The sequence below is a fragment of the Aulonocara sp. 'chitande type north' Nkhata Bay genome, linkage group LG22 (genome assembly GCF_057382095.1).
Source record: "Aulonocara sp. 'chitande type north' Nkhata Bay isolate Kocher_YH1m ecotype deep benthic linkage group LG22, A_spYH_male_GT1.1, whole genome shotgun sequence".
Lineage (NCBI taxonomy): Eukaryota > Metazoa > Chordata > Actinopteri > Cichliformes > Cichlidae > Aulonocara > Aulonocara sp. 'chitande type north' Nkhata Bay.
Genome location: NC_141364.1, coordinates 4,190,517 through 4,203,489, shown reverse-complemented (window position 1 = coordinate 4,203,489; position 12,973 = coordinate 4,190,517). Strand labels below are relative to the sequence as shown.

Below are 12,973 nucleotides of genomic sequence, written 5' to 3'. Positions count from 1 at the left end.
TGTGTGTGTCCTCAGTGAACTGTATCAGTCTCTGCAGTATCTTCCAGCTGCAGCAGTCACTTCAGTTTCTGTTCAGTCTGACTGAGGGAGGTTTTTGTACGACTGTTTTTCACTGTGTGAACACATTCTGACTGTTCAGCCAGTGATAACTCTGACAGTAATAAACTGCTGCATCTTCAGCCTGGACTCCACTGATGGTCAGAGTGAAGTCAGAGTTTGATCCACTGCCTGTAAAACGAGCTGGAATCCCTGATACTCGAGTGCTAGCATACTTAATGAGCAGTTTAGGAACTCCTCCATCTTTCTGTTGGTACCAGTGTAAGTAGTTGTTGTTATAAACATCCTGACTGGTCCTACACTTGATGTTCACAGATCCTCCCACAGCAGAGCTCACTGCTCCAGGCTGAGTCACTGTGATTTGTCCTCTAGACTCTGAGGACACAGAGACAAAAACATAAAGCAGCTTCATGGTTTTGTGGGCTTCATTTCAGAGGGACAGATGTTGATAGAGGAGAGGAGTTTGATTCTCTGGACTTTACCTGTGAAGCAGCAGCAGAGGAGAGTCCAGATGAGGACGCAGATCAAAGTCATGTTTTTGATGAGGAGGATTTCTGTGGCTTCTGTTGTGATGAAGGACAGCTGTCAGTCATCCAGTGTTCAACTCTCAGGACTATAAACTCTCCCAGAGCACTGGAGCATGGTGCTGCTGATGCAAAGTGCCTCTCTATGGAAATGACTGCAACAGGGAGTGGGATCGATCTGATGATGCTGTTGATGATGTTCACTGTAAATTATTTCAAAAAGAACATTCTTCCTCCTTTTATGAAAAATTCAATTCTTTTTATCTTGATCTGGTGGTGAATCAACTGATTTTATCATTAGTTAGAAAGATATTTCAGATTTTGTATAATTATATTTTTGAGTGAATGTATGATTGTAACCTCGTGTCTTAGGTTACAATCATACATAGGTATGTTTTTAAATAGGACATTTTCTGCAATCCTCTTAAAAAAACATCTCAGCTGAAGGAGAAGACAAGAAAATATTTCAAGAGCAAACCTGAGCCCTACATTGTAATATAATACTAAGTGTTGACCAGTCTGGACTGTGCAGGGTGCCAGTTCAAGCTCAGTGGGTGTGCAGACGACCACATGCCCCATGGGATTAGGGTATCGCTGTCATGGTACTGGGTCTGAGACCCAGTGTTTTGTGTATTTTAGTGCTATTTTGTTGTTTATTGTATTTTTTGGCCGTTTTCCCTGTTTTATTTTTGTGTTATTTTAATTTTGAGTCTTGTGTTCTTTGTTCGTTGTATTAGGTTCACTTCTCCTGTCCCGTCATTATGTTAATGTCAGTCAGCTGTTTCCCCATTTGTTCCCACTTCCCCATATCACCTCCTGTATACAATACAATACAATACAATTTTATTTATATAGCACATTTTAAAAAACGCAGGTATGCCAAAGTGCTTCACAGAACGAGTTAGAGCAATAATAAATACAAATACAAAACACAAAATACAAAATACAAAATACAAAATACAAATAAAATATACTAACAGGCGGGTGACATAACTAACCAATAATACACCAGGCGTAGTAGGCACAACCCGAAAGGTTGAAGGTTAAAACATTATAAATATTAATAAAGCGAAAAAAATAACTTACAGTACACCAAAAATGCAGGTTCTAGGAGGCGGGGAAAGCAAGGCTAAAAAAATAAGTTTTTAATCGAGATTTAAAAGATTGAATTGAATCAGACGCCCGAATAGCTAGAGGGAGGTTATTCCAGAGGTAGGGTGTGACAGCAGCGAATGCGCGGTCACCTCTGGTCTTGAGCCGAGATCTAGGTCGCACCAGGAGCATTTGGCCTGCTGATCTAAGCGCTCTCCCAGGGGTATAAAAGCTGAGGAGATCCGTAAGATAGCTGGGCGCAGTGCTATTTATGATTTTAAAAGTGAGCAATAAGATTTTAAAATCAATACAAAGTTTAATAGGGAGCCAGTGCAGGTCGGAAAGAACTGGAGTAATAGACTCAAACCTGCCAGTTCCAGTTAAAAGACGCGCAGCCGCATTTTGAACGAGCTGTAGTTTGTGAACAAGGGCAGAATGGAGACCAGTGTAAAGGGAATTACAGTAATCTAATCTTGATGTAACAAAGGCATGGATAAGTTTCTCCAGGTCCTTACGTGGTAAGTAGGGCTTGGCCTTAGAGATTAGACGTAGTTGATTGAAACTCGATTTAACTACAGAGGACACGTGTTTGTCCAACTTGAAGGAACTGTCCAAGACAACACCCAGGTTCCTCACAGTGTCAGAAAGGGAGTCAGCAAAGGGCCCAAAAATACCAATTAGTTCAGCCCGAGAGAAGGGAGTATCAAAGATTACAATTTCAGTCTTCTTATCATTTAGAATGAGGGAATTGCTCAGTAGCCAGATTTTAACTTCATTCATACAATCGGAGAAATGTTGCAATGACAACATCAGAATCAGAATCAGAATCAGAATGGGGTTTATTGCCAAATGTTGAGCAGGTTTACAACATTAGGAAATTGCTGCGGTGCTTCAGTGCAAACATGGTGTCATAAATAGCACTTAAATAGACATGGAAAAAATAAAAGTAGGGATAAGAATTAAAAGTGCTACGTGGAAAGATATATACATGAGAGTAAGAATTAAGAGTGCTACGTAGAAAGATATATACATGAGTGCAGGTGGTGATCAGTGCCAAACATGGAATGATGCAGTGACACAGCGTAGGGTCATGTGTTAGTGGTGGGAACAGTCATACGTTTATTGTTCATGTGTCCAACAGCAGAGGGGAAGAAACTGTTCTTATGGCGAGAGGTTCTGGTGCGGATGGACCGGAGCCTCCTGCCTGAGGGGAGCAGGTCAAACAGACTGTGTCCAGGGTGAGAAGGGTCAGCTGAGATCCGAGCTGCACGCCGCAATGTCCTGGAGGTGTACAGGTCCTGCAAAGATGGGAGTCTGCAGCCAATCACCTTCTCAGCAGAGCGCACAACACGCTGCAGTCTCTGTTTGTCCCTGATAGTGGCTCCAGCGTACCACACGGTGATGGAGGAGGTGAGGATGGACTCGATGATTGCAGTGTAGAACTGCATCATCGTCCGTGTTGGCAGGTTGAATTTCTTCAGCTGCCTCAGGAAGTACATCCTCTGCTGGGCTTTCTTGATGACGGAGGTGATGGTGGGCTCCCACTTCAGGTCCTGGGTGATGGTGGTACCCAGGAAGCGGAATGAGTCCACAGAGGTGATGGGGGTGTCAGTCAGGATGATGGGGGGGAGTGGGGCTGTGTGCTTCCTGAAGTCCACAATAATCTCCACTGTCTTCTGGGCATTCAGCACCAGGTTGTTGTGGCTGCACCAGGACACCAGACGTTCAACCTCCCTCCTGTAGGCAGACTCATCCCCGTCCGAGATGAGTCCAATAGCGGTGGTGTCATCTGCAAACTTGATTAGCTTGACAGACTGGTGGGTGGAGGTGCAGCAGTTGGTGTACAGGGAGAAGAGCAGAGGAGAAAGAACACAGCCCTGAGGGGAGCCGGTGCTGATGGTCCGGGAGTCCGAGACATTCTTTCCCAGCCTCACATGCTGCTTCCTGTCTGTCAGGAAGTCAGTGATCCACCGGCAGATGGGATCAGGCACATTCATCTGGGAAAGCTTGTCTCGGAGATGGTCTGGAAGGATGGTGTTGAAGGCAGAGCTGAAGTCCACAAACAGGATCCTGGCGTAGGTTCCTGGGGAGTCCAGATGCTGCAGGATGAAGTGTAGGGCCATGTTGATGGCGTCGTCTACAGACCTGTTGGCTCTATATGCAAACTGCAGGGGGTCCAGGAGGGGGGCCGTGAGGGTCCTGAGATGGGAGAGAACTAGGCGCTCAAAGGACTTCATGACCACAGATGTCAGAGCCACGGGTCTGTAGTCATTTAGTCCAGTGATCCTAGGTTTCTTGGGGACAGGGATTATGGTGGAGGACTTGAAGCAGGCAGGCACATGACATGCCTGCAGTGAGGAGTTGAAAATGCCAGAAAACACTGGGGCCAGCTCGTTTGCACAGTGTCTGAGGGTGGCAGGAGACACGCTGTCTGGGCCGGGAGCTTTCTGAGCATTCAGACTCCTAAACTGCTTCCTCACATCTGCTTCATGAATATGAAGAGTTGTGGTGGGAGGAGGTGGTGTGAAATCCTCTTTTGTGTGGGGTGAGGAGGGGGGTGTTGTAGGTGAACGGTTTGAAGGTGGTGATGGCTCTATGGAGGGGGGAGAGGTGGGGGAATTAGTGTCCAAAGTGTCTCTATGGTTGGGGCCGTTGGAGGTGTGAAGGCTGCCTGATGGCTCGTCAAAACGGCAGTAGAAGTTGTTAAGGGTGTTGGCCAAGAGCAAGTCGTCAGTGGAGTGGGGGGTTTTAGGCTTGTAGTTTGTGATATTCCTAAAACCTTTCCACACAGAGGCCGAGTCATTCTCTGAGATCTGCTGCTGCATCTTCTCAGAGTGCTGATGTTTAGCAATGTCCACTTCTTTAGTGAACCTGTACTTGGCCTCTCTGTAGCAGTCCCTGTCTCCGCTTCTGAACGCCTTTCTCTTTTCCAGCCACAGCTTTTTGAGTTTAGGAGTAAACCAGGGTTTGTCATTGTTATAACTCACCCTGGTGTGTGATGGCACAATGCTGTCCTCACAGAAGTGGATATAGGAGGTGACAGTGTCCGTAAACTCGTCCAAGCTGTTAGAAGCAGCCTTCATTGTGTCCCAGTCTGTAGACTCCAAAGAGAGATACTCCCATACAGCTTATGACAAAATTTGATCCGATGTGATTGATGGCCCTAATCATGACCTTTTGACCTCCCCCCCTCCCCCCCCCGGAAGTGTATAATTTAATCCCCTAAGCGTGACAAATTGCATCCGGGTTAGGGAGGGGTGGGAAACCCCCAGCATCCGGAGAAGGGGGGGGAAGCCTCCGGAAGCGCGCCACCTGTTGTTGGGAAAAAAAGTTTTTTAGAGGGAGGGACTGCGGCAGGGGAGGGGAATAAAAAGCAGAGAGGAGGCGTCACAATTTCTAAGTCACAGACACAAGATGGATTCTTTCATTCTGCAGCCCAGCAGCGCTCCTGTGTCCAACGAGATCTGCTCTCCTAAAGAAGGCTTTGAATATGACATATTCAAATACAGCATATTTACTATGGAAGGCATCGATCCGGACCTTATGACCCTACCGGAAATACTCCGGAAGTGTCTAGTCATTTTCAGACCTGATGCCTCATGTTCCATAAACATGAGGGGAGGGGTATGGTTCCTGAAGCACAGCGGTGATGCAGCAGTTGATTCTGTGTTGTATAGAGAGACAGAGCGGCAGTTAGTTTTCCACAAACTCATAGTCTGAACTCTGTTTCAATATTATGACAATTTTCTCTGTTTTTTTTTTTTTTTACAATAGCGGATGTAATTTTACTTTCTTAAGCTGCACCGGCGTTTGTAATGGGAATAAAGAGTGACTTCCTGTAGAGAACCGTTTCTTTCAATAGTATTTTATTTTCCTATAATACAGACGCAGTAAAAAAAAAAACCTTTAAGATGATCAACCTAGCTTGTGATGAAAAGAAGAACTTTCTATCCGCTTGTAAGTGCTTGCTCATAGGGGGTCATATGATTGTTGGGTTTTTCTCTGTATCTATGAAGCGCCTTGAGGCGACTTTTGTTGTGATTTGGCGCTATATAAATAAAATTGAATTGAATTGAATTGAATTGTAACCTACAGGCTGCCTACCCCGTATGTGTAAAAATGAATAAATATTCCTTAGTGAATACTACTTTTCCTTTTGAGAATCCCTTTTACAAGGGACTGAAAAACAAACCATAATTGCCGTGACAGGCGATCTTGTTTCACACACACACAGACCGCGGGTCAAGAAGGAATGAGACAGCAGATATCAGTTTTTTCTCAATGCTTATAACCTATAACACGTCCTCCAAAAAATTATTATTATTATTATTAAATCATCTATATGAGGTAGCTTTTGCGCAGCCTGCTCCTTGGTAGAGTTTTTTTCTTCATTACTTTTACAATGGGTTTTCTCGATAGACAGAAAATGAAAATGAGGAGTCAACAGCCGATATTATCATTGCTTGTATCCCTGTAAATAATTTCGTACATCTCCTCATAAAATAAACCTTAGTGGAAAAAGCTCATATTCGAATAAGTTTATTCCCCGCTGTGGGAAAGAGTTTTTTTCTCAGAGTCAACCATGAGGCGAGTTTTGTCAACAGCAAGAACAAGGTCAGACAACTGTTGCCCATAAGGTAAAACAAATATCCGCCTCAAAGTCATATTTTACCGTTGCAGACAGCCCTCACAAGAAGGCATTCAAAAAAGGAAATAGGATACCTCATCTCTCCCGACTGCACACACACACACACACACACACACACACACACACACACACACACACACACACACACACAGAGAGACCCGAAGGATGAGAAAAAACCCCTCTCTAACTGTCAATATTGTCAGGAGAAAGATGCGAAAAACAGATGCACCGCTAGACGGGGATAAAATGAGAGAAGAAACGCGAGGGGAGTCAAAAAGAGCCGATATCTGCTCAGCCCCTACTGTGAAAGTTCTACCAATCGCGAGGAAGAATCCGTGAATATTATGTCAGCATTCCGTTCAAACAACGCCGCCGATCAGAGCGCCAGGGCCATCTCGCCAGAACTGTTCGTACCTCACCCCGGTAAGTTTTTTTTCTTTACGACTTTAAATTATATATCAACAGAGATGTCCATAATTTGATTACTTTCTTTTAGATTTCTACATCAATGATTTCACGCAAGTGGACTACGGTACGATTAAATAAGTATATATCATTTTTTAAATAAGTTTAGATAGACTTGATTTGACGAAATTTACTTGCTTATAGAGGCTATTGATATCGCTGAGAATAGCGGCAAAAATCCGGCCGTTTTCCGTGGCGAATTAGACGCCATACTCCCCGCAGAACCTCCGCTGCCGCCGCGTCGAAAAGAAGAACGAGAAGACGGCGCTATTTTCGTCTCCGCAGACCAGGAGAACTGCGGAGAAAAAAGTTTTAAATCCAAAGGTAAACAATATGTTTCATTATCCGTCATTTTGTTGAATAACAGGATGTGACGGAGTAATTCGAGTGTGCTATACCGCCCCTCCCGACCCGGAGCGGATTTTTAAAAGTTTGTTTTATTTCTCGACAGCGGTGATCGAGAATATACAGACCCCGCCGCCGCAGCGAAAAGAAGAAGAAGAAGAAGACGGCGCTATTTTCATCTCCGCAGACCAGGAGAACTGCAGGAAAATAGATTTTAAATCCGAAGGTAAACAATATGATGCATTATCCGTCATTTTGATGAATAACAGGATGTGACGGAGTAATTCGAGTGTGCTATACCGCCCCTCCCGACTTGGAGTGGTATAAAGTGTGCTAGAAAGTTTTTATTTTTTTATTTATTTTAAATCTTTCTCTTTTTTGTTTTATTTCTCGACAGCCGAGATCGTCAATTTACCTATCCAAGCCCCCGCTACAGACAATAGGGCGGAGGAGGAGCGGGGTAAATAAAAGTTTCTTCATTCTCGAAAAATAGGGAGGAGGAGATTGTTTTCTTAAATCTTTTCTCTCTTCTGTTTTATTTCCCGACAGCCGAGATTGCGGATATACCTATCCAAACCCCCGCTACAGACAATCAGGCGGAGGAGCGGGGTAAATAAATGTTTTTTTCATTCTCAAAAAATAGGAAGGAGGAGATTGTTTTCTTAATTCTTTTCTCTCTTCTGTTTTATTTCCCAACAGAGGCCGATACAGAAAATCAGGCAGAGGAGGAGGAGGAACCGTCCAGAGCTCCTCCTCTCAGGAGACTGAGAGGTAATTGACGGGGGATGAATCGATCCTAATAAACTTCTCCGCTCTATAAAAAATGTAAGTTTTAAAAATACATTCTGTCCGTCTTTTCTTACAGCTCGACGACTACTTCATAAGAAGAGAATCCTTGAAGACCTCGCTTTCATGTACGCCTTAACAGTTCGCACATATGCATCGATATACAGACACAGGGACCTGTAAAGGAATGCAAAGTAAAAGCATACGCATGTAAAAGTCTGTGAATTAAGAAATAAAGAAAATCATGTCGGAAGAACGCAGCATTCCTGACGCTTTGTTGGAAGCCGTGGCAGAATTAAACAGAAACGATGAACATTTAGCCCCACCGCATCATTCTGTACCCGAGATCCTCCTTGTTGATGCTCCGCAGGCCGCTCCTCCTCCCTGGGCTGCTGATGATGATGATGCTGCACCTGCTGCTGCGCCTCCCTCTGCTGGTCGTAGAGATGAAGAGCATTTTCTAACGGTTGCAGGGGGTCAAAGTTCAGTAGACCGGCAAGCCGTTCGTTTTCAATGTTTTGAAGGAGGGCTTGCAAAGCGTTTTCTAAAGGCTGTAGGGGATCGATCGGTGGTGGGGCTATATTGTTTTCTATCGGTGGGGCTAAATGTTCATCGTTTCTGTTTAATTCTGCCACGGCTTCCAACAAAGCGTCAGGAATGCTGCGTTCTTCCGACATGATTTTCTTTATTTCTTAATTCACAGACTTTTACATGCGTATGCTTTTACTTTGCATTCCTTTACAGGTCCCTGTGTCTGTATATCGATGCATATGTGCGAACTGTTAAGGCGTACATGAAAGCGAGGTCTTCAAGGATTCTCTTCTTATGAAGTAGTCGTCGAGCTGTAAGAAAAGACGGACAGAATGTATTTTTAAAACTTACATTTTTTATAGAGCGGAGAAGTTTATTAGGATCGATTCATCCCCCGTCAATTACCTCTCAGTCTCCTGAGAGGAGGAGCTCTGGACGGTTCCTCCTCCTCCTCTGCCTGATTTTCTGTATCGGCCTCTGTTGGGAAATAAAACAGAAGAGAGAAAAGAATTAAGAAAACAATCTCCTCCTTCCTATTTTTTGAGAATGAAAAAAACATTTATTTACCCCGCTCCTCCGCCTGATTGTCTGTAGCGGGGGTTTGGATAGGTATATCCGCAATCTCGGCTGTCGGGAAATAAAACAGAAGAGAGAAAAGATTTAAGAAAACAATCTCCTCCTCCCTATTTTTCGAGAATGAAGAAACTTTTATTTACCCCGCTCCTCCTCCGCCCTATTGTCTGTAGCGGGGGCTTGGATAGGTAAATTGACGATCTCGGCTGTCGAGAAATAAAACAAAAAAGAGAAAGATTTAAAATAAATAAAAAAATAAAAACTTTCTAGCACACTTTATACCACTCCAAGTCGGGAGGGGCGGTATAGCACACTCGAATTACTCCGTCACATCCTGTTATTCATCAAAATGACGGATAATGCATCATATTGTTTACCTTCGGATTTAAAATCTATTTTCCTGCAGTTCTCCTGGTCTGCGGAGATGAAAATAGCGCCGTCTTCTTCTTCTTCTTCTTTTCGCTGCGGCGGCGGGGTCTGTATATTCTCGATCACCGCTGTCGAGAAATAAAACAAACTTTTAAAAATCCGCTCCGGGTCGGGAGGGGCGGTATAGCACACTCGAATTACTCCGTCACATCCTGTTATTCAACAAAATGACGGATAATGAAACATATTGTTTACCTTTGGATTTAAAACTTTTTTCTCCGCAGTTCTCCTGGTCTGCGGAGACGAAAATAGCGCCGTCTTCTCGTTCTTCTTTTCGACGCGGCGGCAGCGGAGGTTCTGCGGGGAGTATGGCGTCTAATTCGCCACGGAAAACGGCCGGATTTTTGCCGCTATTCTCAGCGATATCAATAGCCTCTATAAGCAAGTAAATTTCGTCAAATCAAGTCTATCTAAACTTATTTAAAAAATGATATATACTTATTTAATCGTACCGTAGTCCACTTGCGTGAAATCATTGATGTAGAAATCTAAAAGAAAGTAATCAAATTATGGACATCTCTGTTGATATATAATTTAAAGTCGTAAAGAAAAAAAACTTACCGGGGTGAGGTACGAACAGTTCTGGCGAGATGGCCCTGGCGCTCTGATCGGCGGCGTTGTTTGAACGGAATGCTGACATAATATTCACGGATTCTTCCTCGCGATTGGTAGAACTTTCACAGTAGGGGCTGAGCAGATATCGGCTCTTTTTGACTCCCCTCGCGTTTCTTCTCTCATTTTATCCCCGTCTAGCGGTGCATCTGTTTTTCGCATCTTTCTCCTGACAATATTGACAGTTAGAGAGGGGTTTTTTCTCATCCTTCGGGTCTCTCTGTGTGTGTGTGTGTGTGTGTGTGTGTGTGTGTGTGCAGTCGGGAGAGATGAGGTATCCTATTTCCTTTTTTGAATGCCTTCTTGTGAGGGCTGTCTGCAACGGTAAAATATGACTTTGAGGCGGATATTTGTTTTACCTTATGGGCAACAGTTGTCTGACCTTGTTCTTGCTGTTGACAAAACTCGCCTCATGGTTGACTCTGAGAAAAAAACTCTTTCCCACAGCGGGGAATAAACTTATTCGAATATGAGCTTTTTCCACTAAGGTTTATTTTATGAGGAGATGTACGAAATTATTTACAGGGATACAAGCAATGATAATATCGGCTGTTGACTCCTCATTTTCATTTTCTGTCTATCGAGAAAACCCATTGTAAAAGTAATGAAGAAAAAAACTCTACCAAGGAGCAGGCTGCGCAAAAGCTACCTCATATAGATGATTTAATAATAATAATAATAATTTTTTGGAGGACGTGTTATAGGTTATAAGCATTGAGAAAAAACTGATATCTGCTGTCTCATTCCTTCTTGACCCGCGGTCTGTGTGTGTGTGAAACAAGATCGCCTGTCACGGCAATTATGGTTTGTTTTTCAGTCCCTTGTAAAAGGGATTCTCAAAAGGAAAAGTAGTATTCACTAAGGAATATTTATTCATTTTTACACATACGGGGTAGGCAGCCTGTAGGTTACAAGCGGATAGAAAGTTCTTCTTTTCATCACAAGCTAGGTTGATCATCTTAAAGGTTTTTTTTTTTACTGCGTCTGTATTATAGGAAAATAAAATACTATTGAAAGAAACGGTTCTCTACAGGAAGTCACTCTTTATTCCCATTACAAACGCCGGTGCAGCTTAAGAAAGTAAAATTACATCCGCTATTGTAAAAAAAAAAAAAACAGAGAAAATTGTCATAATATTGAAACAGAGTTCAGACTATGAGTTTGTGGAAAACTAACTGCCGCTCTGTCTCTCTATACAACACAGAATCAACTGCTGCATCACCGCTGTGCTTCAGGAACCATACCCCTCCCCTCATGTTTATGGAACATGAGGCATCAGGTCTGAAAATGACTAGACACTTCCGGAGTATTTCCGGTAGGGTCATAAGGTCCGGATCGATGCCTTCCATAGTAAATATGCTGTATTTGAATATGTCATATTCAAAGCCTTCTTTAGGAGAGCAGATCTCGTTGGACACAGGAGCGCTGCTGGGCTGCAGAATGAAAGAATCCATCTTGTGTCTGTGACTTAGAAATTGTGACGCCTCCTCTCTGCTTTTTATTCCCCTCCCCTGCCGCAGTCCCTCCCTCTAAAAAACTTTTTTTCCCAACAACAGGTGGCGCGCTTCCGGAGGCTTCCCCTCCCTTCTCCGGATGACGGGGGTTTCCCACCCCTCCCATCTCAGGATGCAATTCGACACGCTTAGGGACAGGTGGCGCGCTTCTGGGGTTCACCCCCCTTCTCCGGATGCTGGGGGTTTCCCACCCCTCCCTAACCCGGATGCAATTCGTCACGCTTAGGGGATTAAATTATACACTTCTGGGGGGGGAGGGGGGGAGGTCAAAAGGTCATGATTAGGGCCATCAATCACATCGGATCAAATTTTGTCATAAGCTGTATGGGAGTATCTCTCTCTCCAAACACGTGCGAAGCTCCTCCACAGCCTCGTTGCTCCACAGTTTTTTAGTCCTCACGACAGGTTTGGAGAGCTTCAGCCTCTGTCTGTACGCAGGGATTAGGTGGATCATGACGTGGTCAGAAAGTCCGAGTGAAGCGCGGGGCACCGCGCGATAGGCCCCGCTGATCGTGCTGTAACATGACATCCTCAGCTAGTTCAAAATAGATTTGAATGTCATTCGCATAAAAGTGGAAATATTGTATTTATCAAAGATTCGGCCCAGAGGTAACAGGGGCAATGGAGGAGGCGTAGGTACCCATGGTGACAGAAAAGGACCTGTGTGTATTTTTTTCATACACTTGATTAATGAAAACATTCTTGGCAAATGCTTTCGCTTTCGTCCGCCGTATGTATTTAAGTCGGTGTGTTTTCTGTATGTCTGTCATGGTCCTGAGTCTGACGACTCTGTGTTTTGTGTGTATTTATATTATTCTATGTTCTTTGTTTATTCTGTTATATCTTTTGTTAAGGTTTACCATTTGTTAGGGTTTTGTTCTGTGCCTGCCTGCTCCCACTTCTCCGTGTTCGTTAGCGCTTCAGGTTTGTTTTCTTAGTTTTTTCCAGTTTAGGTTTTGTTTAGTTTCCTCCACTCCTCTGCCGTTTCTGTTTGTACCTCCACCTTCTCTATAAAAACTCCCCTGCATCTCAGCTGCCTGCATCTTGGGTCCTCATTAAATTCCACACGGCTCATCCCACGAGCCCTGCCAATGTCATTGTCAGGTCGTCTGTTATACTCACCACAATTGTCACCGTTGTCACAGTTCTCATAGTTTTTTCATAGTTTTCATTTTTGGTTCAGCCCTCAACCCAAATAAAGGCTCGTTTTTTGCTGAAACCTGCAACTCCTCTGTCATCATCTGCTTTTGGGTCCTGTATCAAAAAAGCACAGGCACACCCTGCCGTGACAGAACGATCTGACACAAGATGGACCCAGTGGATGCTGTTCGTGAGGAGGGTGTCACCGTCTCTGGAACCTGTGAGCATACATCTCTGGCACCTCGGATGTGTGGACA

The 12,973-nt window shown here is 44.1% G+C and overlaps 2 protein-coding genes across 2 annotated transcripts; one reads left to right on the top strand and one right to left on the bottom strand.

The window, feature by feature from the left end:
- Positions 1–6,656: 6,656 nt before the first annotated feature.
- On the top strand, positions 6,657–8,100 carry LOC147303250 (uncharacterized). The gene is made up of 8 exons (XM_086279210.1): positions 6,657–6,744; positions 6,818–6,853; positions 6,931–7,110; positions 7,238–7,357; positions 7,529–7,591; positions 7,681–7,740; positions 7,831–7,902; positions 7,997–8,100. The coding sequence occupies exons 1-8, from the start codon at positions 6,666–6,668 to the stop codon at positions 8,098–8,100; spliced, it is 714 nt and encodes a 237-aa protein (XP_086135336.1). The 5' UTR covers positions 6,657–6,665.
- Positions 8,101–8,655: 555 nt separating this feature from the next.
- Positions 8,656–10,099, bottom strand: LOC147303249 (uncharacterized). The gene is made up of 8 exons (XM_086279209.1): positions 10,012–10,099; positions 9,903–9,938; positions 9,646–9,825; positions 9,399–9,518; positions 9,165–9,227; positions 9,016–9,075; positions 8,854–8,925; positions 8,656–8,759 (listed from the first exon to the last, which is right to left on the bottom strand). Exons 1-8 carry the CDS (start codon positions 10,088–10,090, stop codon positions 8,656–8,658), a joined length of 714 nt encoding a protein of 237 aa, XP_086135335.1. The 5' UTR covers positions 10,091–10,099.
- Between the last annotated feature and the right edge of the window lie 2,874 nt (positions 10,100–12,973).

What these genes read in the sequence shown, in the direction of transcription:
- LOC147303250 (XM_086279210.1), top strand. Translation starts at nt 6,666, where the DNA reads ATGTCAGCATTCCGTTCAAACAACGCCGCCGATCAGAGCGCCAGGGCC. An exon ending in ACTGTTCGTACCTCACCCCG is followed by an intron (nt 6,745 to 6,817) that starts GTAAGTTTTTTT and finishes ACTTTCTTTTAG; the next exon opens with ATTTCTACATCAATGATTTC. An exon ending in TTTCACGCAAGTGGACTACG is followed by an intron (nt 6,854 to 6,930) that starts GTACGATTAAAT and finishes ACTTGCTTATAG; the next exon opens with AGGCTATTGATATCGCTGAG.
- LOC147303249 (XM_086279209.1), bottom strand. Translation starts at nt 10,090, where the DNA reads ATGTCAGCATTCCGTTCAAACAACGCCGCCGATCAGAGCGCCAGGGCC. An exon ending in AAAAAGTTTTAAATCCAAAG is followed by an intron (nt 9,519 to 9,645) that starts GTAAACAATATG and finishes ATTTCTCGACAG; the next exon opens with CGGTGATCGAGAATATACAG. An exon ending in CAATCAGGCGGAGGAGCGGG is followed by an intron (nt 8,926 to 9,015) that starts GTAAATAAATGT and finishes ATTTCCCAACAG; the next exon opens with AGGCCGATACAGAAAATCAG.